At 34.3% G+C, this 27,943-nt stretch overlaps 2 protein-coding genes across 9 annotated transcripts; one reads left to right on the top strand and one right to left on the bottom strand.

Annotated features, from left to right (window-relative positions):
• Positions 1 to 359: 359 nt before the first annotated feature.
• On the bottom strand, positions 360 to 2,972 carry LOC102665955 (uncharacterized). 2 transcript variants are annotated; one of them, XM_006581035.3, is made up of 4 exons: positions 2,713 to 2,972; positions 2,488 to 2,637; positions 1,499 to 1,707; positions 360 to 1,342 (listed from the first exon to the last, which is right to left on the bottom strand). In XM_006581035.3, the coding sequence occupies exons 1-4, from the start codon at positions 2,822 to 2,824 to the stop codon at positions 614 to 616; spliced, it is 1,200 nt and encodes a 399-aa protein (XP_006581098.1). In that variant the 5' UTR covers positions 2,825 to 2,972; the 3' UTR covers positions 360 to 613. The 2 variants fall into 2 exon arrangements, with proteins under 2 accessions (XP_006581098.1, XP_040872140.1); XM_041016206.1 differs by having other exon boundaries at positions 2,488 to 2,616.
• A 3,617-nt stretch (positions 2,973 to 6,589) lies between these two features.
• Positions 6,590 to 27,756, top strand: LOC100803866 (exportin-7-B). 7 transcript variants are annotated; one of them, XR_001388954.3, is made up of 29 exons: positions 6,590 to 7,224; positions 7,304 to 7,464; positions 8,152 to 8,217; positions 10,108 to 10,234; positions 10,329 to 10,438; positions 10,532 to 10,627; positions 12,313 to 12,436; positions 13,126 to 13,193; positions 13,980 to 14,066; positions 14,261 to 14,413; positions 14,540 to 14,635; positions 15,840 to 15,899; positions 16,006 to 16,124; positions 16,260 to 16,347; positions 18,401 to 18,505; positions 19,362 to 19,466; positions 19,541 to 19,593; positions 19,685 to 19,748; positions 20,452 to 20,586; positions 21,663 to 21,775; positions 21,860 to 21,953; positions 23,766 to 23,985; positions 24,324 to 24,454; positions 25,546 to 25,698; positions 25,849 to 25,977; positions 26,345 to 26,443; positions 26,747 to 26,785; positions 27,160 to 27,381; positions 27,489 to 27,756. XR_001388954.3 is itself a non-coding variant. In XM_006581034.4 (28 exons), exons 1-28 carry the CDS (start codon positions 6,987 to 6,989, stop codon positions 27,301 to 27,303), a joined length of 3,159 nt encoding a protein of 1,052 aa, XP_006581097.1. In that variant the 5' UTR covers positions 6,590 to 6,986; the 3' UTR covers positions 27,304 to 27,756. The 7 variants fall into 7 exon arrangements, 6 of the variants coding, with proteins under 6 accessions (XP_006581097.1, XP_003527598.1, XP_006581095.1 ...); XM_006581034.4 differs by having other exon boundaries at positions 10,108 to 10,225; positions 19,365 to 19,466; positions 25,546 to 25,692; positions 27,160 to 27,756; XM_003527550.5 differs by having other exon boundaries at positions 10,108 to 10,225; positions 25,546 to 25,692; positions 27,160 to 27,756.
• The last annotated feature ends 187 nt before the right edge of the window (positions 27,757 to 27,943 follow it).

The following is a 27,943-nucleotide window of genomic DNA, read 5'->3' as shown; positions in this document are numbered from 1 at the left end:
CCCAAGACGCTGGTCGATCATCAGATACAAATTACGCTACGAGCAATCAACCAAGATAAAAGGGTATAATCACGAGACTTAAGAGGAAAACAAAACTTCTCAAAAAGGTTAAAGTTTATCAACTTATTTTCTTTTCCCTTTCTTAAACTGAGTATTTGCACTTTGTGATTAGGTACTATAGGTACCACCCTGTAATAAAATGAATAAATTTTACAGGAATAAAATGTGTATAGGTTTAGAATAAAGCAAAAAACCGAAATAAAATGTGTATACGTACATTTAATTAGAATAAACCGAAATAATTTAGTTCTACATTTAAAAAAAAAACAAAAATGCATAAAATTTACAGGAATAAAATGTGTATACAGTCAGAGATACAAGAGTTTCCAACTGAAGATCAACAACACTATCAAACAAACAATTAAAGTCAAAATCCAATGGAGAGCGTGCATATTTCTCTACCCTAAGTGATCAGTATGTGTTGATATAATCTCTAAACAATAAAATATATATCGCTCCGCATGCATTTATTCAGTAACCTATTGAATTCTATATTCAAGCATTAATTATAACTCATAAATATGCGTGCACCACAAACGAATTTGCTGAAGACTTATAATAGTTCATCCACCAAAGATTTGATATGCAAATTATGAACCTTGGACTTGATAGATAGCATGCTTCTGTTGAGTTCTTCTGACTTGAGCTGGAGCTGGCTCAAACGACCTCTGATCTCAGGAATTCGTGTTTTAATATTGGCAACCTCTTGTTCTTTCTGAGCCAAACTTTCCAACTCTGTTTCTAGCTCTTGTCTCAATGACTCCACTTGGCGACCAGAGTTATCCTTTTGTGCCTCTACCTCCTGGTGCCTATTAATGAGTTCAATATTTTGAGCTAGTTCATCGAGGGCGCTACGCAACCAAGCCACACCAAGTTGTGCAGATTCAACATCCTTAAGAATAGCCAATAATTCCTTGACTTTGGACTTGCTTAATTGCATTATCGATGAGGAATTATGTAACTCTTGCACCACAAAGCATACACACTCAATGTAATATGAGCGCATGGCAACCGATTCCAACTGACAGCTTTCTCCTATGTCCCCGTACTTGTCAAGGATAGATTGCAAGATGGAACCAAAACTTTCTTTTATTTGATATCTTCCAACTTGAAGACGGCCTTCAGAACTCATCACAGACTCATCATCATCACTTTCTGAAATAGGAAGGCTGATTGGAACAATTTTATTAGAAGCAATTTTGTCCTCATCATCATTTGTTAGCATTGGGTTCCCAACGTGCTGCTCACCCTCCTTAATTGGTTGGTCTTTGTTATTGACAGGCTGCGAAAGAAACACATGCATGCATATATGATATATGCAAGACATGACATGTGTTTAATTTGTGTCACTCTTAGTTAGCTCAAAATTAAATTACAAGGCATGCATGACATGACATGAAACATGAGACATGAGACAGAAGAGTGACCCACTACCTACCTTTACAGCTTGGATATTTGTCTGAGGAGAAACGTGCTCATTGTTTTCTGTCTCCACCTTTTTCTTCTCGGAATACTGTGATATTGGTGATGAAGCATCAGATAGGTAAATTGCCCCAACTTTTGAGGCAGGAACACTGTCAAGAACAGGGGGTTCTGGTTTTGAACCTAACTTCTTTTTCTTGTCCAGCTTTATAGGAGGAGGAGCACCTGCAATTAGAATTAATGGACTGTGAATGATTAAATTTATTTTCAATCTGTTAAAACATTTTTGTACTTTTAAATTTTGAAAACCATGTTATTACTTACTAATGTCACATCAATTATTTTTAAAGTGAAATTTATGAAAATTAAAATTAATAAAAATATTTTTAGAGAACTATAAAATTAAATTTGATCATATTTATGTGAATTAAAAAAATATTAAACCTTTTTATATGAGTCGTCGTACAAAAAATTATCAGAAAAAAGTATATATGCTTAAGGCACCGCGTTATTTATATACGCTTGTGGAATGGACAGTGACTTCATATTTCTGAACTCATTAATTAATTCAAAAATTTGTCTCAATCATAATATGAATGCATAGAATGTTTTGTCAAAGAAAACTAATTCATTGATTAGTCAAGCAAAATGGATACAAACTTGTGGAAAGATACCTAACTTAATTCTCACTCGGTTAAACCGGTCCATTTTTAAACAAAATTAATTAGTCAATCTAGTTAACACACAACTTTAAGTTAAATCCGAGATGTTGTTTTGCATGACATAATTTAAATGAGAGGACGGAGATTCAATAATAAAACAGTGAAATTAGAAAATTCTCAGATTAATTGGCACCAAGATGAGTCAGTCATTAATTAATTGTTCAAAATCCCCACTGCTAGTTTCATGTGATTCTATTAATTTATGAATTACATACATGAAAGGAAGATAATTATCGATTTAGAGCAGTAATATGAGATAAAGAGAGAGAAAGAGGGTAGCGACCTGAATCGGATAATCTTTTGTAACAATTGTGATCACACTGGTGGTAAGGATTGGATGCTTTAGGACAACCTGGGTACGTTCGTACGTTTTGATTGTGTTTATTATTGATCTTTTTTCCAAGCTGAGCATCTGTGACACTTGGGCCATAACCTGCAAACTTGAGATATCAAGAGAGGATAGATGGAGGAGAAAAGCAGAAGATGAAGAAATAACTAATTAACTAACCTGAAGTCTTGTTTTTGTTTATGTGGGAGTGCGACGTCTTGATGGTGGTTTGGGAGCAAGCTTGGGTACATTGATGGTAAGGATTAGAAAGATTTACACAGTTGGAAGCCATATGCTTCAAATTAAATCACCTGTGCCACCAACCAAAAATCTATAAGTTTCAACTTTCTAGTTATGAGAGAAATGAAGGAAGCGTCCATTCGATATATTGCCATTGCCCGACTGCAAATTCTTCTACAGTTTCTTTGACCAAACTTGCATTCCATAATGACAAGTTTTGATTTTTGAATCAACCTTTTCATAAAATATACCTATATATTGTGTCAAAGTCTTGTCTTCTAGACACTCGCGTCGCGCGCCAACAACGACCATTTTTTAAGGCATAAAAACAGTTGAGCTGTATAAACATAAAGCCAAATGTTAACAACAATTCTAGGACACTCATTAAAAAACTCAAAATATTTTTTTTTTATTAAGATACACAAATTATACTCTTCATGATTTTTTTTGTGTAATTTTCTATGATTTTTATAATAAAAACTTTCCCATTTATGTTTCTTAATCAATTTTCTTAAAATATTAGTCAGAAAATTATAAACTTAATATAAAGAATGAAATTTAGATGTTGGTTGTCTATTGACATCTCTTATTTTTTTTATATGTTTTTTATCATATTATATCATATATCGTAATTATATTTTCTCTCTCACCAGTTGTTAACTATCATTTGAAATGTTTGAATATATTTTTCCATTTAATAAGAGAGAATTATATTATCATATTTAAAAAAAAAATGAGATACAATACTATTAAATCGTATTAAGATTATCCTAACTTTGAAGGATTTATGTAATTGATTTTCGTCAAAATGTAAACTTAAGTTTGTTACTGGTGTAAAAGATACTAAATAAAAGAGACGTGGCATTATTTTTACTTACACATTTACAAATTAAAGTTATTAACATTCTCATTTATATTAAAATGATTATTACTTTATTAACGTGTCCACAATGAATTCCTCATTTATATGTGTAAATGATTTTTTTTTTGTGTGTGAAAATTATTTAAGACAAAAGTTAATCAGTATTTTAAGTGAATAAATTTGTTATTTCTTACAAGAGATTTTGTTTCTCTTTCATTTTCTTTTCACGTGAGTAGAGATATTTGTATGTCACTCCCCATTTCCTCCCCTAAATCAAATAGGAGAAGGTAGTTGTTATTCGTCTTGTTGTCATTGCTAATGAATCTTACAAAGGCGCTGATATTTTTTTTTTAAATGCTCTTTTAACCTAAAGAGAATTTTGTTGTACAGTTATATAACGAAATATGTTTTCGTTATTTATTAAAGGGGTGAAAAAAAAAATAACGAAACACAATTTTGTTGTACAAAACAAAAAAACATAATAAAAAGCATTGTTTTCTATGAGATGTAAAAAAATAAAAAAAAACATAATCATGTTTTTATTGCTTTTATGGAGGGAGTGCAAAAGAATAAACAATGAAAACACAATTGCGTTTCATGGTTGCACAATAAAATCATATTTTGATTACTTTGTATGAGTGCGAAAAAAAAGCAACATAATCATGTTTGTATTAAATATGACAAAAGGATACAACAAGACAAGATGAGTATATGATTTCTTGTTCCCATTTTCACCTCCCAACACTCATCCCTATCTTTTGCGGGTATGATTTTTGATTTTCCATTCTCGTACCAAATGGATATTGGATATGCCCATACCCACATTATAATTTTAAAAAATAAAATTAAAAACATAAAAAAATAATTTTAAGAAAAAATGAAATAACATCTGATTTTTTATAAAATAGTGTCATCATATATATTCAAGAATTTTTTTTTATAAATAATAATAAAAGATTAATTAAATAACTTATGTAAAATAAAGATAATTCAATTATTACAATACAACTTTATTTTTATTTGACATGTCTAATTTGCTTTGCTATTATGGATGGGGTGAAAAAAAAAAGTGTAATTCCGTGGTATTACGATGGAATTACACTTTTGGTTGGATATTTTATTTAGCACCCATATACCATGAATAATTCTGTTTCATTGTTATTTGTCATCACCCTTTGGAAGCGCAAACTCAATTCCGTTGAGTAATTTATGCGACGAATTGTGTTTCTGTTGCACATAAAATTTTCTGCAATTTTCGCGAAGAGTTGAAACTTCACTACTGTCGCCGTCCACATCCACGAGCCGAGGGAAGTCGCGCCACACCTCGACCTCTCCGCCACGCTCAAATCCCTGTGGCGGAAGATGGAAACGGCGACGCTGAGGGGGAGATGGCGGAGGCGATGGACCTCCGATGGCTGGTGTTGGAGGGTGACTGATAAGAGGTGGCCATGCGATGTGGAGGCGCGCGGTTGCGGATCAGGAAGGTGTAGGGGACGAATAGCAACTTCCTTGGAGAAAATTCACTTTTGTTTAATTTTTATTTAATTTCTTCCACTTTTATTTATTCAGCAGTGAACAATAGATACGAATGTGAAAGATGCTTTAAAAAGAAAATTCATCCTCAATTTACAAACTAAACAACGAAATGGTTTTCCAACCACACGTAACAATAGCGTAGTTTGATTTGATGATAAGAAATTATCTTGGGGAAATTGAAACACACAACGGCTATACTTGTTTTTATCTTGGTTAATCAAGCGAATCCTGGCTTGCTAATTAGTCTTTCCCTCTGCAGAATGTAAGTAAAGTGGGGAAGAACATATTAGGATTAAGTGCTGGAAACAATGTTGAAGATCCCAAGAATGACTTCATCAGGTGATCACATTATCCTAAATTACTTATTTGCGCGCAAGTCTCTCTCAAGATACAATAAAAACTTCTCAAACATGCTCATGTTTAAAAACTGATAAGGACAAAATTTTGAAGTCAGAACGAAATGAAGAGAACAAAAGATAACAAAATCAGAAAAGACAGTATATAAATAATAAATAAACTGTAATTAAAATAATTGACACAATAATTAAAATGTTTAAAGAAATCCGTAAAATCAGTAATTAATATAATGGTAAAATATTTAAAAGATGAAGACCGAAAATCCCAGGATGATAAATTGCAAAGCTTGGTTTTGTTTTAGCCAGACAAAGAAGTGCTCAGCTTCTTGTCTATTTTGTGACCATAGAAAATAATTTCTAATGGAGTTAACTAATTTGGTTAATAATTAATTTTTGTCAAAAATTTGATTGGCCATTTTATATTCGAGATCTTATTTTGAAAAATCTATGCTAATTCTATTTAGGATAATAACATATTAATAAAAAATGTTATTGTTTAAGAATAGCTTCTAAAAATATTTTCATTTAAAATAATTTTTAAACATACTACTATTTGTGGATGAGGATTCAACCTTGTGCTTTTGGTATTGGCTTCTTGAGAAATGATATAGATTAGTTTTTGAGTGTAGTATTAGTAAATTATCTTGCTTTGAGACTTAGAGGTGGAAGATGCTATCATAAAGATGGACGGGTAACAGGTCGTGAATAGTGCCCATAGCAGTTGTACTTATCGCTATGAACATGGAGTTATCATTAATCAGTGTCGTATGCTGCTTCAACAATTACCAAACTTTAGAGTTTGTTTTGTAAGAAGACGAGTGAATTTGACTTTTCCTACTTTATATAGGGTAGCTAGTTTCAACACCGATCACCATTTTTATTCCAGTTCACCTTAATCTATTTCTCATCAAGTTTTTCGTTGGAAATAATATAAGTGGGTTGCTATTAAAGAAATACACAAGTACATAAAAAATATTCTAATAACTTTTTTAACATGGTAGAAAATAAAATAACTTTTTAACCTATTCATTTTTTTTTACGTAGTAAATAAAAGAATCTTAAAACCACTAATTTCGCGGTTTAAAAAAATAAAGAAAACATAGTCGGTGCATGAATAAAAAAATGGAAAGTATTTATTTATTAAACGGTTTTTGTCGTTCACGCATAACATATAAGCAAGAGAAAAGAAAAGAAAAAAAAGAAAAACTCCTCTGAAGTCCGAAGGAAGAAAGAGATTGAGAAAACCTAGATGGATCAAGAACAAGAATTTCTTCCGTTTGGCCAATGCGATGTGATCGTAGTCGCGCACTTGTGGTAGAACCAAATCCTCTCTTTATTCCGATTTCTTTACCTTCCCCGTCGTCTCGCGGTTGCCGGCGGCTCCTCCCTCGTCCTCGCCGCCGCCTAGTCGTTGGCATCGCAACCCTAATTATCGTCCGTAGTGAAATCTGAGATTCGCGATGGAGTTGGCACAACTCGAAGCATTGTGTGAGAGGCTATATAATTCGCAGGACTCGGTGGAACGTGCTCACGCGGAGAACACACTGAAATGCTTCTCCATGAACACTGAATACATTTCCCAATGCCAATACATTCTTGATCATGCCTTGACACCCTATGCATTGATGCTGGCTAGTTCCAGTTTGTTGAAACAAGTCACCGAACATAGCCTTGCCTTGAAGCTTCGCCTTGATATATGTATTATTATTTCTCTTCATTTCTCTCTTCGGTGACTCCAAATGCTGGAATTCATATAACTATTTTTAATGCATGTCAGGGACGTACCTTATCAACTATCTAGCGACCAGAGGACCCGAGTTACAGCCATTTGTCACTGCTTCTTTGATCCAACTTTTGTGTCGAGTCACAAAGTTCGGATGGTTTGATGATGACCGATTCCGGGACCTGGTTACAGAGTCCATGAACTTCTTGAGTCAGGTGACTAAAAGTGATTGTTTAATTTGTATGCATTGCGATATTTTACATCGAAGGATGATTTGCCGGACTCGAATAAAACCTAGGCATAAGGGTGTTTGTTGGCATTACGTTTCAGCCATTTCCTATCCATGCTGTTCAAGAGAAATTTTCTTTTATAGCAGTCGTACATACTTTGGTAATATTTTAAGTTGAAGTCGTGTTTTCATCACGATCCTTGACATTGCTGGAAATTGTGGGCAAATGAGCCCGATGTGGCCACAATTGTGGTCACAGTAATTCCAACAAACCTTGATGTTGTGGCTAAAATTGAGGCCGCGTACCATTTTTTAAAATCTTGAATGTAGTTTATTCTCTTTGGCACAGCCGTCAATTGTAGCTTTATATCTCTTGAACTAAAAAAATGGTTTGTCTCAATTTACTTGAAGTAGTAACACTGGATCGCACTTCTGATTTCTTCACCTTGTCAGACGTGTATTGGTTGTGTAAATAGGCTATTATTCTTTAAGTTGTGATCTATTAATTTTATCACTTTTAGTAGTTGCTTTGGTTTCTGCAACTTTTTTCTTAAATCCTATTAGGTTAACTGGACATCAGTATTTAATGTGAAGTTATTGCCTAAGGCACCATCTCAATTGTTAGATTTATGTTTCTGGGACATATTGCTCATAACATATTTTTTCAATCCAGGCAACACCGGGTCATTATGCCATTGGTTTGAAGATCCTAAGTCAGCTTATCTCTGAGATGAACCAGGTTAGAATTTAACTTGTGCTACTTGAATATGTTTGGTGCTGGTGTGTAGTGTGGACATTACAAAATACTGTTGGCAGATAAGCAGATTTATCGTATTGAGTGGGTCTGTGCTTGTTTGTGTTTGTTCATGGAGTCCGTCCATTGATATGGAAGTCGAACAGTAAAAATGGGGGTTGTGGCATAATAACAGGAAGGGTTTACTATTGGAAAAGTTGTATAAAAAACAGAAAGAAGATTTCTTGATACACCACATAGAGATTTCAAGTTATCAGTTGAGGCAGCTGTCTTAATATTCCTATTTTACTGCTTTTTGTATGTACTTTGTGAGTTAGTAGAGTATTCATATTCATGGATTTTATAGTATTCTTGTGCTTCTTTTTATTTAAAAAGATTTGCTTGTCACTGATGATATCTTTTTTGTTTATAACAATATGAAAATTTATTTAAGTGATATTTGAAAGTGTAAGTAAGATCCTTTGAAGTTCATGGAAGTATTTGTGTCTTTGGTTGGCAAATTTTCTGAAGATTTTTGTAGTACTCTTGGAATTTCTGGGATATAGGATTTTTTTCCTTTTTTTTGTTAAATTTTTTCCTTCTTAGGTGTGCTGATATAATTGTATCACTATGTTGTCAAGATTGCTGGATGGGTCGTAAGGTTGCTCCATTTTACGATCTCGCACCCTTGTCCTGAGCTGGATCGTGCATGGAATTTGTGTTGTGCCTGGGTGAGATTGCAGCGAGATAGGAGCAAAATTGTCACATCGGATGATTTTTATGCTCCAGCAAGTTGGATTTTTGGGTCGGGTTGCGTGGCCCAGTTTGTCCAAACCCCTTTTACACCCCCCTTTTTTGCCCTAAAATGCCTTTTCTGCTCCCTATTCTTTGCCAAACGTTTCTCTCGAGTTTTGAACACGCGCCTCCACACACCTGCGCCCTATTCTCTCTCAAACATCTCTCTCCCTCTCTTGTTCTGAAATATGATCTGAATTGTTGAGTATCTGTGCCTGTGTATGCCATCTCTCTCATCTCTTTTGCACATCATCCCTCAACCCTCTTTGCTGTCTTCTGGATTCCTGGCGACCTGCATATCTTTCACTATGACTTATTTGAACTTTAATTTTCTCAAATAGATCATATTTGATACTCATGTTTTTCTGTGGTCCATGTATATTACTCTTGTTTTTGATACAAGTACTATGATCTTTTTTTATGTCTAGGATCCTAAAATTTAATGTTGACATTTATAATTTTTCTTATCATATTCTCTCTCTCTCTCTCTATATATATGTGTGTATGTGTGTGTGTGTGTGCGCGCGCACGCGCGAATGCATGCGTGCGTGTGCGTATTTATGTATGTATGTATGTATAATTTTATATTTTAGTAGGATCTTACGATTCTATGTCTTACGATCTTGCAACCCCCCTCCCGATCCTAAGTAGGATCTCTATCTTAACAACATTGGGCATTTGTATGAATGTTTTTTTAGGGATAGAGCTAAGAGACTGACTAAATTTTCTAATTAATACTTTTTTTTATTGTACTTTTTACGAGTTAGGAGTTTTCATATTGTCACTGGGGGAATTTCTAATTAATACTTTTTGTTTTTCTTGCACTTTTTATGAGTTTTCACATTGTCACGTATTTGTTAACAAGTTTAAAGTACTGTTCATGTGCCAACATATGCTTCATGAGGTCATCATTGAAATTTGTGCTAACCTCATTCCAAAGGTTTATGCAATTCAAATAATTGTTTTGGTTGCTGATGCTTTTGATAGGTTTGTGTTAATAAATAATAATTAAAAACCTGATTTGTTAAACCTTTTCAAAATTACTTTTATACATTTGTTATTGTGCTTAGATCTCTTCTTTTTTCTTAAATCCTTCCTCAGGCCAATTCTGGTATGCCTGCAACAAATCATCGAAGGGTTGCTTGCTCGTTTAGGGACCAATATCTTTTTCAGATATTTCAGATATCTTTAACATCATTGGGTCAACTGAAGAATGATGGTAAAATGGGTATACTCATGCTTAAAATTTTGTCCCTCTTTAGTACCATGTTTCTTACCTTTTGCTATCATGATTTTGAGCATTGAGATTATATACTTTGCAGTTGTCAATCAATTGCAAGAATTGGCACTTGCTCTATCTTTGAAATGTTTATCATTTGATTTTGTGGGGACTTCTGTTGATGAAAGTTCAGATGAGTTTGGCACAGTTCAGGTATCTGGTTGTTTTATTTTTATTTATGGAAAATCCTACATGAATTCCTTCAATGTTGGTTCATCTACTATCTTGGAATATGGTGGTTTGCAGATTCCATCACCTTGGAAGCCTGTTTTGGAGGATTCTTCAACCCTACAAATATTTTTTGATTACTATGCCATTACAAAGCCCCCTCTTTCAAAGGAGGTCTGTATATACGTTTGTTTCTATGATTGTATTTTTAATGTTTAGGCCTTGAAGTTCACTAATTAACCACTAAAATTTGAATCTTTTTTGGTTCTTGGGAAATTGTCTACTACTTACATTGATTATAGCCCCCTTTATTTAAATATATATCAAGTGAGAGCACTATCTTAGCATGAATGATCAAATTTGATTAACTTAAAATGATTTTGTGTATATCAGTGTCAAAGTTTAGTGTTAACATATCAAGGGCAAATATTATGTATGTAATGGCATTTTATTTCATACTTTTCTGGGTTTATTTAATTTTCTGCATTCAAAGGATTTTGTCAACCATCAATGTTCATTAGTTTTTCTTCTTTTGTGGCCTATTTGTAGGTTTTATCCTGCCACTTGTTAGACTTTGAACTTATAAATGTAGGCTAGCTATTTGAGAGTTGAGATTGGCAATGATGAAAAAGCCTTTAGAATGGAAATGTGTTGGCCAAAGAATGATAAGGTGCTATTTAAATGTTTGAATAAGTGATTACAATGTTATAATGAAGCAAAAGTGAGCATGATTGATGTTTTTAACGGTGACCATATATTAGTAAGTTTGAAACGAAAACATGGTCTTTTGAAAGAGGATGACTGGCAAATTCTGGTGGCACACCTTCTTGGTTGTTGCAGAGATTTCTTATTTTTAAATAATGTGATGGTTGAACATCAGGGAGATAATATAAGTGTTTTTTGGGGGGTAAAAAAAAGATAAACAACTGAATCTCCAGTTAATAGATTACAAAAGGTGAAAAAGATGATCTACTTTGGCCCTAGGAGCAATATTTTTTCTTTCTTCTTATGAAATAAAAGAATAATTTTTTTTAGAATGGAGAAGAAAGGAATGAGAAAAAGGAAGAAGATTTCTATTGAAAAAAAGAATGAAAAAGATGACTTGTTCTGTTAATCGTCATAAGGCGAAATATATAAAGCACTTACAGCTAACCGCCTTATCCTAGCAGCTGCCTTCTTCCATAGGAATCTCACACTTAGCCTACCTTTCTTTTTACCTTCATCATGTCTTGGGACTCCTGTTGCAACCTCCAGATTAGTAAACTTTAAAACAGAAAAGGGAAATGAAAACAAGAAAATTCGTAAATACAGGCCTCTTCAATTTCCTGGCATGTGTGACAGGGAGGAACCATAAGGTCAAGAGTGATGCCAGCAAGTGGTCTTGTTTGAAAACCTTTGTTCATGACTCTTCCAAAACCTTTTGATTAGTATCAACTTCAAAGTAAACATCCTAAGCTTCACCAGAGTATGGTAGTGAATGGCTGCAGGGCAGTGTAAACTTACTGTTCCTTCTGAAATAAAGCAATGCGCTGCATTGAGAAAAGTAGTTATTCAACATTACCTTATCCTTTATGGTACATTTGCATGAAAATTGAGTACTACGATAACGTAATATTGAGGTGTTAAATAAGGTGGCTTTTCTTGAATATTTTTCAATTTGATATTAACACTTCTATTAGATGACAAATTGTTTTCTTATTGATTTATGTTGTTCATTTTAGAAAATTGACAATAGAAGTGTTTCCTTAGTAATCATTAATTAATGTTCATTTTGTTTTGTGAAATGTTTTTATTGATGGTTCATCAGCTTGTACTTTTGAACCTTCTCTCTCTTAGGCATTAATTTTTTTTCTTTCCAGGCACTGGAGTGCTTGGTGCGACTAGCGTCAGTAAGACGTTCTTTGTTTACAAATGATGCTGCCCGTTCTAAATTTTTGGCCCATTTAATGACAGGAACCAAAGTAATCCTGCAAACAGGGCAAGGTGTTGTAGGCTTGTTACTTCTTCACTTTTTTTGTATTGTAACGACAAACTGGAAATATTATCTTCTATTATTACACGCTAAAGGAAAAATATGTCTTTTGTTTCCTTTTTTTTTTTGGATTTCTTGTTACATATTGATTATGAGCAGGCATTAAATAAAAAAGATTATCTTTCTATCTCATTTTCTTTTTATGCATGCATTTGTCATCATGGCAATTTATCTCTGCCTTGGGTTGTTCAAACTTTCTTCCACTTCAACGAACCGATCAGTTATTTCCTGCCAGTGTAGGAACTGAGTTTCAATCTAATTTTTTGCATCAATGGGTTGTATGGTAACTTGTAGATGCTCTTACATGACCTAGGTAAAAGCTCTTGGTGAGGTTTTGTAATCACAGGTGAAATTGGGCTGAACATGTGGTTATCTTTTATAAACTATTAATCAGGAAATAGATTCATTTAAGATTCAATTGTGCTCTATTTTTCAGCAGCATTGAAAGGGGAAAGCCATAGTAAATCCCTCTAGGTTCAGAAAAGCAAAAAATGCTGTGAAGAAAGAAGTTACACACCACAAATATTGGCCATTATTGCATTTACATTTTTAAGCACTATTTAATCCTTTATTTTCATTTCATTGTTTTTGTTGTCTTGTTTGGTCATGCATTTATAATTTCAACTGTATTGGAAAGCAGGTCTTGCAGATCATGATAATTACCATGAGTTTTGTCGTCTTCTTGGTCGGTTCAGAGTGAATTATCAGGTAGACGTATGTGTAGTTTTTTCTCCTTTTTGTGGTGTATCTAGTGGTTTCTATTTCTAATTGGTAGTAATGCTATGTACATAAGCAGGGAGATGGGGTTCATGCTGTGGAGGCTAGGTACATACTTTGGCTTAGAAGTTAGAAGGGCACTTTACTGTGTGCATCATACAAATTGTCCCTTGTAACACTTGTGGGATTTTAAGTTTTAAACCTTAATACACACCATTCTAGGAGAGTAACTACAAAGATTTACAATAGTTTTTATAATTACTTTGCCATTGTTTATTGTAGTTAGCTAGCATATTATTTTAATTTTGTTTAAATTTAATGTAATTATTATTTGTGTATTATCCTTGTAATAAGTGGCACAAATGTTTAATTTGTACTTATTAACTGGGGCAGTTCAAGTCAATTATCATGGGGGCATCCTATCCCTATCCCACTGCTTTATTTGTAGCTTGTCCTTTATGTCTCTCATATAATTGTATGTTTATTGTAGTGTTTACAAATTTGTATTCAAATTTGGGGAGCATTTAATGCACCTGAAAATCAACCTCAAATGTTATCTCCCCCAAAACTGCTGCCTCCAAACTAGGAAATAGACTTTCTCTGATTTGTTAGTTTTCTTACTCTAACAATACAGTGGACAGTTATGTCGATAAACTTTGGAGAAATTTTACATGTTCTATAATTTATGCCATCCAAACACCCTTTTGGTCTGCAATCACATCCTTCCCCCAATTAACCAGGAACTTGTCACCTAAACTTTTAAACTAAATGCTGCAGTTGTCAGAGCTTGTTAATATGGAAGGCTACAGCGATTGGATACGTTTGGTTGCAGAGTTTACTCTCAAATCTTTGCAATCATGGCAGGTTAATTATTGTGTTGCTTTAAAATATTTTCCAGAAAATACATGATATATTGCGCTTAAAAATCATATTCAGGATTACATCATGTGATAATTATCATTAAGATATGCTTCATAAGTTAATAATTTCAAATTAGGTTTTTTGCACCTGTATTCTGAAATGTTGAGATATTGATTAAGCTGATACCTTGTTGTCAGTGGGCTAGCAATAGTGTGTACTACCTGTTAGGGCTGTGGTCTAGATTGGTGTCTTCTGTTCCATATTTAAAAGGTGATGCACCAAGCTTACTGGATGAGTTTGTTCCCAAGATTACTGAAAGTTTCATCACATCAAGATTCAACTCTGTGCAGGTATTTCCAATTATCCATGCATGTTTTACTTTTTGCCTGCTGCATACTTCCAGGCTGTATTATTTAATTTTAAACTTCTGTTAATAAGTCAGCTGTCATAAATATAACATCTGTCCATTTTTGTAGGCTGGATTACCTGATGATCTTTCTGAGAACCCCTTGGACAATGCTGAACTTCTTCAGGATCAATTAGATTGCTTCCCATGCCTATGTAGATTTCAGGTATCATCCATATTTAATATTTTCATTCTTCTCTTTTTAATAGAAGAAATTTCATTAGAAGGCAAGATGGATTCCATAGGAGGATATAACAAAGCAGTAGAATACATCAATACAAAGCTAAAACAAACAGGAATGAGGAATCTAACTTATTGCTGTTAACACACCTTTTAAAAAGAGGCATGTTAATAAAAATGAATGTTTTAGGTTTGGAATGAGTTGTGACTATTGCTAGGTTATCATTCCACGTATTATGATTTAAACTAGACATACTGTTAACAGCCTGATTCCACAATGAAGATACCTTTAGTTAATACTCCGAACCAATGTTTTTGGGCATCAAATTACCAAGAGCCAAAATCTTGTCTCTCCCGGGAGCAAGTTGACCTCCCAATGAAAAAATGAGGTGCCATATTATGAATCATAAGAGTCCCAATAAGAAGCAACCTGACAATTTCCTCATAATCATTCCCCAATCTGACACACAAGTACCTAGAGTTGCAAGATTAAAGGACCTGTCTCTTCACATCCATACTTGCCAATCTAGTCTTTGCCAAATTGAGTTTCAAGTCAGGATTGACTTAAAAAATCTGATATGAGTATGACCAATTGTTAAATTATGCTTATCTCCTTCAGATAATTACATATGAGAAATTACCATTTCTACAGTGTCTGTTAGTACACATGGAAATCAGATATGCAAAGAAATTGGAATGTCTAACTTCTTTGATCAGGCTGTTTCTTTTTTCTCTGTTTATTTTGTATCCTTGTTACGGAGGATATCTTATTCTTTTCAGTTTATGTACTTTTTTTTGGTTTATATATAAAATTTGTCTTATTCAAAATATTTTCTTGAAATTCATTATACTGAGCACACCGGCTATCAAGCTAAACAAAAAAGGGTAAATAGTGTTCCATTTTAACACCACTCTAACCTTGTAACCTACTAAAGTTAGGTTAACCTTTCAACCAGAGAGAAAGTGACTGCCAAGAGACAACTTTGATTTAATTTGTCCAACTGAATCCAAATCTCCTGTGTCTGATTAAGGAATAAGATAGATATCATGGTTGTTACGTTACTCTTTTGCTGAAGATAATCTAGCTTCCAACATAGGAAATTCTTTCTTCATTCTTAAATAATTTTTTTTGCAATTCTGCTGCAATATTGAACTATGTTGATTGTTTGACTCTTTTGTTCATTGTGCAGTATGAAAGCAGTAGTTTATTTGTAATGAATATAATGGAGCCAGTCCTGCAAATATACACGGTGTGATTATAGCTTTCCCTGAATGCTTCTAGTTATCCTTTTGTACTTTATTGTTGAGGGAAATGAGTTATTAATTGATGTTTAACCCTTTTTAATGACTGAATAGGAAAGAGCAAGATTACATGTTCCTGATAGCAGTGACCTCACTGTGATTGAAGATAAACTTGCTTGGATTGTTCATATCATTGCTGCAATTCTTAAGATAAAACAATGTACTGGTTGTAGGTAAAAACCTTTTTAGCTCTTGCCTTTTTCAATTGGAATGATGTGGATCGCCAAAGAAGTTCTGAGCAGTGTTCATAGCTTATCAAGCATCTCAATTTGTTTGTAGTCTTATTTTCCTGTGACTTTTATACGCAGTGTGGAATCCCAGGAAGTGCTTGATGCTGAACTTTCAGCTCGAGTTTTACAGTTGATAAATGTAACAGACAGTGGAATACACAGTCAGGTATACTGTTACAACATTAGTTTTTTAGCATGCCTTGGAATTTGAATTATCTGTTTCCCTTTTTTATTCTTTAACCCTATAAAGCTGTAAATTTGCATCATTGCTCTTAGAATGTGGGTTTGGGTCTAACTCAACCCCAAAAGTTAGCTCAAAGGGTGAGTGTTGGCTCCCACTTATATATTCTATTGTGGCCTTATCTCTAGCCAATGAGACATGAGTTTTTTCTCAACACCCCCCCTCACGGCTAGCACTATTGGGCTTGGTGCACGGATGACATGGTGGGTGGCCTGTTTAATGCATCTAGGATAGGCTCTGATACCATCTTAGAACCAAGGTTATCAATAGCATTTTATGGCAGATGGCGGTGAACACCTTTAAGAGCCATTTCTAAATGGCGGATGGTGTGGTGGTCTATGGCAGAAAAAGAAATATATATATATATATATATATATATATATATATATATATATATATATATATATATATATATATATATCATTGCTTTAGTTTTGAGTGCTTGTCCATCTCCCTGACATTATCCTATAACTGAAAAATAATTGGAATAAGGTTTTATAAGAAAACCTCAGGACAACAAACAAATAATAATTCTGAAAAAACAGAATTAAAACTCAGAAATTAAAAAAACAGAACAGAGGACAATTCTGAAAAAGGGAATTTCAGCACCAACATACACAAACATAATAAACAGAGTGAAGAACATTTGAAAAGAGTAGAAAAGAAGAGAAAATCAGTTCAGGAAAAAAAGAAAGAAGAAAAACGAAAGATAAAAACAGAGTACGCCAGAGCAGAGAGAGTCACCGTTGTAGAGAGGGTCGCCGGAGGGTTCACCCATAGGGGAAGGTTTTTTGCAGCTAGGGTTTGAGTGAGTGTGAGAAAAGATTCATATTCATAGAGGAAAGGGTTCAACTAAGAGTAATAGTAGTGTTTCGTGTCAGGTTGTTGCTAATGGGCCAACCTGAGCCCAAAAATTTTGAAAAAATTAAAACACCGAAAACCTGCCACTTCCACCATGCTCACTGTGAACTGCCACGACGTTACGGTTATGGCAGGCGCCATAGCCCTAATGGTGGACGACGTTATATGAGCTAGAATAGCGCCTAATGGATTGCGGAGGCCGCCATTACACCTTCGTAAGGTCGTTATGGCATCGTCATAACCGCCATGTGACAATACTGCTTAGAATATGGATTTTTGGTCTAACTCAATCCCAGAAGCTAGCTCAAAGGGTGAGGGTTGCCTTTCAGTTATATATTCTATTGTGGTCTTATCTTTAGCCAATGTGGGACTTGAGTTTTTTCTCAACAATGACATTTAACTTTTAACTGAAAAATGTCTTTGGTTGTATGTTAGGAGATCCATCTTTAGGAATTTGTATTTATGTTGTTGGTTGAAGGTATTGTCTTCTTTATTAGTTAGCATAAATAATTTTTATTAAAAACAGAGAAGGGGTGTATAAATAAAAAGTTTGTAAGCATAAGGCATCCTCTATCACAAGAAAAGAAAAGGGTGCGGAAGAACAATAGAAAAACTAAGGATGTCATAATTCAGAGACGGTGGAGTCCTTGTAAAATTCATGAGTTTAACACCAAAGGATTGCATGAAGTGCACACTGCCACAAATTTGGCCTTCCTACCAAAACATTCAAACTTTAGGGGTTCAAATTGATGAAACTAATCTAGATAGGGTGAAGTTGATAACTAGTGTATCTTCTAGAGACTAGAACATGGTTTTACTATATTTTTTATTGCTAAGATTTTTATGTGATAAATGAAGTGCCTTCTAATGTTTCTTATTTTTTTTCCACTGTAACTGATTAGTTCACATGCAACTGGTGGTAATCACTTGCTCTTTTGGGCAACTACCATACCTAGTATTTTTCTTTTCTATTAATGCAATTGCAGAATGGAAATCTTATGTTTTTTGGTATTGTTTTATTGTTTTTTGATTTTGTTTTTCTTGATGATAAATTTAGTTTATGACGTGCTTTAGAAGAATGTATTTCTTATAATTTCATGTTATTGGCATTTGACAGAGATATGGTGAGATAAGCAAACAAAGACTAGATAGGGCAATTCTTACTTTCTTTCAGCATTTCCGAAAGTCTTATGTAGGAGATCAGGCTATTCATTCTTCCAAGGTAATAAAATATTTTAACTATTGAGAATAAGCCATTTTGCATGGATATGATCCCTGTACGTAGTATGGGTACATGTACAAAATATGACAAATTTAAAAAAGTATGGGTATGTTAAAAAGTTCTATAAATTTATTTATTTATTTATATTTATATATGTAGACCTGTGCACACATATGTATGTATTATATAGGAAATAGTAAAACATAACAAAATTATATAAATGATGAAATCAAAAAAATCCAAAATACATAAATGGACTAATATATCTGTAAATTGTGAAAATATTTTTAATAAAAAAAGCTAGCTAATTGATTTCCTAAATCCTTGCAATTGTGCACTACTGTTGCTAGTTGGTATACTGTCCCAACCTACTATCACCACCAAGCATGACTAGAGATTACGCTCTTCTCTCAACTTGGCAAATAATGATTAATGAGTTTAATTGAGTGTGTAGAATAATGTAAAATTGGGAGAGAAGGAAAAAAACATCGAATTTTAACTGAAAATGATTTCTAGTACTTGAGGGCTGAGACAGGTGTACCCAGTTACATTCAGTGTTATCATTGGCGGATATAAACACGCCATTGTGGCCTATGTTTGCCGCCATAGCGGGCTTCCCTTTATAAATTGTCTATGGCAGTTGGCAAAAACCTGCCATGCCTGGGTAGCCTTGGCGCCTCCATTTAACAACATTGAAACGAATACCCCCCCAGTAGATACCCAGGCATAGCCAATGCATACCTGTGTGTAGTATGTAATGTACCTGGTACAGGTATGGCTCACAAATTGAAGTACCCATGCTTAAGATTTAACATGGCATATATGCATCTCTTCATTTGTATATTTTATGTTGCAGCAGTTATACGCCCGGTTATCTGAACTTCTTGGCCTACATGATCATCTATTACTGTTGAATGTGATTATTGGCAAGATTGTGACTAACCTTAAGTGCTACACAGAGGTATTTTTTAGCTTGTTTTCTCATCTCAATTCTTTCGTGATTTAACACACTAATTGTGTTTGTGCTAATTTCAGAGTGAAGAAGTCATTGACCACGCCTTGAGTTTGTTTTTGGAGCTTGCATCTGGGTTAGTTTTAGTTGGATTAAAGAGTATTTAGCTACCTCTTCTTTTGTAATTAGGACAAGCCACCCAAATAAATTGATTTTTCTTGCAACAGCTACATGACCGGAAAGCTACTTCTGAAGTTGGACACAGTGAAATTTATTGTTGCCAATCATACGGTAGAATATCTTTTTTTTCATTTGCTCATTAATTTCTCTTGGTTTATCATTTACTGTGCACAAGCAAAAGCTGACCAGTAGTTGATACACTGACATATAAAGTGTAGACAGAAATTGAGCTTTGCATGACACAATTACAAGTACACTTGACTAAGATTGTAATATGGAGTTATTTTGTATATATAGTTAGCTGTTTCTTTTTCATGCATAATGCTAATTGTTGATCAGGATTGTGCTTGGCTTATGTTTTTGGTTAAAAAATTAACTGGATGGGTAATATCTAGATTTCTTTTCTTTTCTGTTATAACTATGTTGCATACAAATTAGTGTTCATGTACCAATATTATGTAAATTGCTTAAAAAAATGGTTCAAGGATGGCTGAGTTTCATTCCTTGCTATCTATGTCTCCTTTTCATGTGATATTGCTTCTTTTTTCCAATCTTGAGTTCTTTCTTGTCATCATTTCTGAATTTTTCTTGCTGATGACATCATGTTTTGCTAGTGATGATCTCTCTGCTATTTGGTTAGTGGTTTGTGTCTTATAATAGGCAGATTGGAATGATATACATTGATTTGATTCTGAGTAGTGTTGCATTTCCTACCTCCCTCTCTGCACTGCTGTATTTCTCCACTTTTCTTTTTTGTAGAATTAGATTTCACTTATCTCTGTTCTAATTATTTTTTCACTGTAATTAATCTCAGAGGGAACATTTTCCATTTTTGGAAGCAAAAAGATGCACTCGCAGCAGAACAACTTTCTATTACACTATTGGCTGGTTGATATTCATGGAAGATAGCCCTGTGAAATTTAAATCTTCAATGGATCCACTCCAGCATGTACTCCATCATTCATCTCATTAATATGCTTGTATAGTAATTTTTAATCTCATGCCTCTCTACTAATGAGTGCAGATTGGATTGTGTAGTTAATAAAATATTTTAACATTACTGGATGTATAATATGACTGGATTTTACATTCTGCCTGTTATGCTCTGTTAATCTTGGTGCAATTTCTTATATATTCATCGATTTATATAGGTTCTATCACTCAAAATTGCACAGTGAATCTGAATAAGTAAATACTGAACACAATAATGTGGCATTGATAATATGAAAAACATTAAATTTTATATAAGGAAATAATTTTAGACATAAATAATGGGGATCTGTACTATCTCTGGTGATTTCCCTGTCCTCCTGGATCTGCATTATGAAAATTCTGCATCATATAAAAATAGTGACTGTTATATAGATCATGCTGGATCAGTTGTTGAAAAAAGGTATACTGCAGGGTAATGCATGTTTCTGGGAGGAAATCTGGTGACATGAGAAGTAAAAAGCAAAATGTTACTGCCTATGATAAAAAGGCCCAAGATTGTTATTTGTTGATGTCTTATCCACTACAAAGTATAGTAGAGTCTGCCCGTAGTTTAAATGGTCATGACTGCTTCACACATTCATTATTTATCTTCCTCATCTCTAGTATTTGAATTATCACTTGTTGTTGTTGTTGTTGTCTCTGGTATTCAGATCAACTTGTTCAGAAGAGATGTTACTATCGTGGTATTGAGCATGACTGGAAGGTGTTGTTATTTCGATTGGGGTTTCTGTTGTGTTCCTTTTGGTTTTCTGTTCGTTAGCTAATCTGTTCAGGGACCTATTTTCTTGTAACTTGTTACTTTCTTAATTCTTTATATAATTTTAAGTAAAACTTTACGTGGACATGAGTATGCTTATGCCTTAGCTTTTCGACTACCTTCTATGTTATTGGTTAGTGAAAGATAATAGCAATTGCTGTTTATTTCATTTTGTTAATTATAACACCTAGATAGATTTTTCATATAATTAATTGTTTAACTTTTTGGTCTTGGACAAAGTCAGCATATGATATTTCCCCCCCTCTCTATTTTAGGTTTTTCTCAGTTTGGAATCAACTCCTGATGCAGTATTTCGAACAGATGCTGTAAGGTATGCACTTGTTGGTTTGATGAGGGACCTTAGAGGAATTGCAATGGCCACAAACAGGTTGGTAGTTGTGCTGTTTCTGTTTTTCAAGCTGAGGGAAGGAATTAAACTGATCTCTCTGTTTTTCATATTTGTATTTCTTAGCCGCCGAACATATGGATTTCTATTTGATTGGTTGTATCCTGCACACATGCCTCTACTCTTAAAAGGCATCTCACATTGGACAGACACCCCAGAGGTAATGAACCTTGCTGATAATTTTTTCTGCCTACATATACATTCAAATGGCGGGTTTTGGTCCCATTATTCTTCACTCATGTAAAACTGAAGATTTGTGATTTTGAAATATCATTTGGTAGATGCTAGCGCAATGCATGAATTGTTACATAATATCATAACATGGGCTCAATTTATGGTTTGCAGCCCTGTTGACAGCAACTTGGTTTTGTAACCTTTCTGGCATTACCTCAGCTATATTTACTAGTAACTTTTCCTATCATGACTTATGTCATGGTGAGCTAGCATTCTTATCTCTAATCATTTAATCAATATCTTTGGAGTTGCAGATGGCTGAGGAGACAAGGGTGGCTTATGGGGCAAACCCCAAGCTCCTTAGATGTCCTTGGCCATCTCAATACAAAATTGGCAGCCATGTGATTTCACTTTTCTTGTGGGTTTGCTAATGCATGATATGGGGTTGCTACCTTCAACCCTCCAATGGCTCATGATATTTCTATTGTTGGTTCTTTCAGATTGGATCATGACTAGAGTTACCTTATTTTGAATTCAAATGCTGATACTTTTCTACATAAACCTTTTTTGGCTAGGGTTGGTATAGAAGAAAAAGCTATCAGTTGATCAATCTGCAGAAAATCAAAACTTACAACCCCAGCTAAACATTTTATTTCTAGAAAGCATTAACATTTGACTGCTAATAATGCAAGTGGTAGTTGTCATGCTTCAGTTTTCAAGAGGTGGCATGCCTGTTATTATCCTCCAATTAATCTTGAGACCATTTGAAATGTTTTAGCTTGGAAGTATTTTCCTGTGATAAGAGCAGTGTGAGGTCTTATTTATGAGAAAACTTGCCTTAGTAGGAACTAGGGTTTTGGACTGCCCGATCAAGGGCTAACTACAATAACACCTACACCATTCAAGGCTTTGATGCTGAGGGGCCGTGGATCACCTAATTGAAAGACTGACTTGCTAATGTGGCCTTATATGGCTTACCTACCAATGTGGCTAATTAACCTCTGCAGTTACAACTTGGAGAGATACCACACCTCAAGGAATGCGTAAGCCTTGGACCTTTGGGCCCTGTATAATGGTTTCTAGATCCTTCCCATGAATCTAGTTAAATTACCCTTCGTGCCACCTCTTGAAAATCATAGGAATGGCTCACATTTCTGATGCTAACTAGACTTGTGTTCGCTTAGAGCTGAGACTGAGGGTCTCCAGTGAGCATACTCTCTAGCATGAACAGTAAATAGTAAGTATAATTTTAAGAGCAAATAATAATAAGTATAATTTGAATATGGAAATTCTTTATTGAATTGGCAAACTGATTTTTAATTTCAGTACAGAAAGCTTTGAAAATAGAAAACAACTCTGAACATCCTTTTTGAAAGATTACCTTGTACTCTGTACAAGTCATCAATAAAGGTAACAAAATAGCCAAGACTCAAAAAGTGGTACAGACTAGAGATGGAAGTTGGACCCCATATTGGAATTGATGAAAAATAAGTATCTCGATGATGTCTTAGAATAAGTTTTAAGTACTTATTTTCTATTCTTTCCTTTTAATTCCTTTGTACCTATGTTCACAAAGTATCTTGATTATTTAGTAGAGACACTCTTGTTGCTGCTTTCTTCTTTTCCTATTGTGTTTCTTTCTCTTGCACTTGATGATGAGTGATAGAAATGTGCAAGAATAAACATGTTAGGTTCTAATTTTCCCTTTACAAATGTGAAATGTACTTTGTCATTTACAGGTGGAATTACTTCTGATGTATGTTCCTCTTTCCCCCCTGGGGTTTGCTTGATTCTGCAGGTTACGACCCCATTGTTGAAGTTCATGGCTGAGTTTGTGCTAAATAAAGCTCAGCGTTTGACATTTGACTCTTCTTCTCCAAATGGCATACTTCTCTTCCGGGAAGTTAGTAAACTGATTGTTGCTTATGGATCTAGAGTTCTGTCTCTTCCAAATGCTGCTGATATTTATACATACAAATATAAAGGAATATGGATTTGTTTAACGATACTGTCAAGAGGTGAAATCCTATGCCTTGTTGGTTCTTTTTATTTCTGGAGCATGGTCTAGTGTTCTGCTTGAGTTTTGCTAGGTGTGCTTGTAAATTGCTGCAGATAGTAAGTTATTTATAATGTTTTTCAATAGAGTTATATAAACTGGTGTATCTATTTATATACAATTTGGTGCAGAGTATTCTAGTCAAATGCTTGAGTTGTTTTATGATTTTGCTTAATAGAGTTACATGAATGAGTATCTATTTATTGGGACAGAATACTTTAGAGAGTAGATTGCATGATTGATGTACTAGCAAAATTGTATGTGGGCGGGCTAAATTTAATATCTTGCATCAAATGACAGCCCTTTCAGGAAATTATGTCAACTTTGGTGTGTTTGAACTATATGGTGACAGAGCTCTATCTGACGCTCTTGATGCTGCTCTAAAGATGACACTGTCAATTCCTATGTCTGATATATTGGCTTATAGGAAGGTATGCAAACTATTTTCTTGCCATATAAGTCCTATCCTATGTACTCTTCAAATTAAATTTGCACTAATTAAGTGAAGGATATAAAACTAAATGATTACATGGATTAAAATCTTTTTAAAAACTTCTTTTTATGAGCAATGTTTGGTCATATCGTTGGTTAATATGGGATCTTCAACACGAAGAACTATTACCAAGAATAAAAGGGGGAAAAAGAATAGGAAACAAGCAACACAACATTATTATTATTTTTAATCGGAAAATGTTAGTTGTCAGTTTGTTAGTTTTTGTTAGCAGGGGGATTCGAACTCACGTTTTACCCTTCCCTCCTTTCATCCTTTACCACCAAGCCAACCTTATATCTCCTACAACACATGGTAATCTGTGTAAATACAACACCTCCCTCCCCTTCAAAGGATCATTGTTAAAACATAAAGCTAGGAAAACTAATTGGTCCCATATGAACTCAAGAGGTGTCTTATGAACAATAAAGATGCCAACGCTTTTTGGCATCTCCGCTGGTGCCAAATCCTCTAAAATTAACAGATAGGAGCTGCTGGAGATCCTTGGGCAAACTAAATAATACACCAAAACACCAACCAAGTTATTCCAGAGATCAACCCTGTATGTATATGTATATAGCTATGTACATGTTGGTTGTAATCTTGGCTATACATGTTAGGTTCTTTAAAATTGCCTCTGCTTGAAAGATCCTTACCCCCAAGGGTTATATTTGACACTTTCGAATATAAAACAATTCACGAGCCTTTACCTAACAGCTTAAACTTTTAGGATGTTGGTGATTCGTATGGTGTCAAAGCTTCTGTGGCCAAGTGGTTATGAGTTTATGCTTGCTTCCTCTATTCTAAATAAAAGTTGAATTTCAGCACAAGGCACAGTGGTATATGCATTGACACTGCTTCAAGACCAATGGGCTCTTGCATGAGGAAATATGTTAAATATAAAAACATCCATGAGCGTTCATTTATCTAGGATCTTTTTTATCTTGCTCCTGAATTATGTGTTGGGTTAGTTTTCTGTCAGCTTGCGAAATACATTAAGATGAATCTCACTTAGTTTTTGCTTTTATGCAGCTAACAAGGGCTTATTTTGCCTTCTTGGAGGTTTTGTTCAACAGCCACATCACTTTTGTATTAAACTTGGACACAAACACCTTTATGCATATGGTTGGCTCCCTTGAATCTGGACTTAAAGGGTTGGATACAAGTATCTCATCACAGGTTATTGTAATAAATCTCATTTCTATCTTCCTGTTTTCAGACTAAATGACATTTTTCCATAGCATTTTTTAGGAGATTCTGCTTGATGTAAATATTCAAGTATTTGGTTTCTTTTAACCTATGCTTTTGTCCAACTCTTCAAATTTCTGATTACAGTGTGCATCTGCTGTTGATAATTTGGCTGCTTTCTATTTCAACAATATCACTATGGGAGAGGCTCCAAATTTACCTGCATCTGTCAATCTTGCTCGACATATTGCAGAGTGTCCCAATCTGTTTCCAGAAGTAAATATATTTTTTATATTTTGCTGTTCACCGCTCGGTTAAAAATTCTTCAATTTTGCTCTAACTTTTTTATGAATTTATTTGTCTGGAATCTGAAAATTTTCAGCTTCAATTAAAACCACAGTGTCCTCGTTTTACACCCCAATTTTCACATATTGATTGCAAACCTTCCTTCAAATCATAGGATAGAAGTTATGTGTTCATTGTGTTGTGCATATAACATGCTCAAGAATACTTGAGAAAGCAAACTACCATTTTATTTTATGAAAAATGCTCATCTTATTCATTTTTCCTACTTTGAAACTGGTAACGAGGGACCATTTTAGTTGGGTTATTTGACTTGGGTGTCTCTCTTTTGCATCCCAAGATTTTGAAGACCCTATTTGAGATCATATTGTTTGAAGACTGTGGGAACCAATGGAGTCTGAGTAGGCCAATGTTGAGTTTGATACTCATTAATGAGCAGGTAGTGAACCTTTTCAATCTCTGTTCTATTTTCATTAAATTTACTGCAAACAGTTATATATGTAATGAGCTTTGGTACATATGATATATATACTCCAGCTTAAGTTGAGTGTAACATTAAAGTGCATTTATTGCCTAACTTATTGATACTCCTGTTTAGGCGTCGAGTATTCATGTAATTATTCATGTTTTTAGCATAAGCATAAGCAATTATCGACTGATTTCCCACACAATTCTAGCCAGTCTCTATTTGATTCTTATTTGGCACAATTAATTTATAGACTGAGTTATTATTTACTTGCAGATATTCTCAGATCTGAAAGCTCAAATCTTGTCATCACAGGTATTTTTCTTCTCACTAAACTTGGGCTATAATTTTTTATTTCTTTGTTTTTTTAATCTGGATTACAGATCAGGTACTGAGGATATATGGCTGAGAATGCAGCCTCTCATTTTTCACACATGACAAAGTCATTTGAACAAAGAGACACAAGGACCCTAAATATTGCTCCACTAGTGGGGCACTGATCATAGTTATTATTGTATCTATCTCTCACTTAGAATACATCAAAGTGGTGGCAATTGCTAATAGAAAACTAGTGGTTCAGCTTTTGTTACTGTTATAATATTTTACATGTATTTGGGTGGTTGGGAACCAAGAGTTGTGTTTTTCTACTATGATTATGTTGTGTGACTTGGGTTGGTTAATTTTTGCAGCCAATGGATCAGCATCAGCATCAGCGGCTCTCTTCATGCTTTGATAAACTCATGGCAGATGTTGCTCTAAGCATAGATTCTAAAAACAGGGATAAGTTTACTCAAAATCTCACCATATTTCGGCATGAATTCCGTGCCAAATAATTCAAATTTATGCGAGTAAATATGAGAGTTTGGTGTTTGTATATTGTCTTTTTGGAGAATCTGGTGCACTCTGTTCTGGTGGGTGGCACCTTGGAGTCCTATCATGGAAAAAAAAAACCATTTTATGCGGTTTCTTCATTTTGGTCTTGTAACAAATGTATTCTTTGTAATTACTGTTCATGCAGTGTGGAAGATAGCTGTATACTTTTGGTGGTACCGGATAACTCTCTTTATACTCAGATTTGGATGATTCAAAGTTCAAAGATGATGGAAAGATTTCGAAGATGTAAGGAAGTGGGTGGGACAAAAAGGGTCATGGACGAGAAAACTAGTGGAGGGATAAAACGGTAACCACCTGAAATGTAGAGTGATTGGGTTAGATATATTCTTTGTAGAAATCATGTATATTATTATCGATGATATTTGTTTAGAAACATGCTAGATATTATTTGATATTAAAATGTGTTTAGATGGTGATAGAGAAATGTTCATTTCGGTCTCAATCTTTTGAAAGTTTGTACCTAATTGACTACATTATGATTTTTTTTTTTTGGGGGGGGGGGGGAGATGTTCCAATTTGTTTGAAGAAAACTAAAGGTTACACTTTGTGGCAGAAAATCTGTGAACAAATGTCGCTTAA

Source organism: Glycine max, chromosome 6, assembly GCF_000004515.6.
Source record: "Glycine max cultivar Williams 82 chromosome 6, Glycine_max_v4.0, whole genome shotgun sequence".
NCBI classification, from domain to species: domain Eukaryota; kingdom Viridiplantae; phylum Streptophyta; class Magnoliopsida; order Fabales; family Fabaceae; genus Glycine; species Glycine max.
This window is presented reverse-complemented; position numbering and strand designations above follow the sequence as displayed.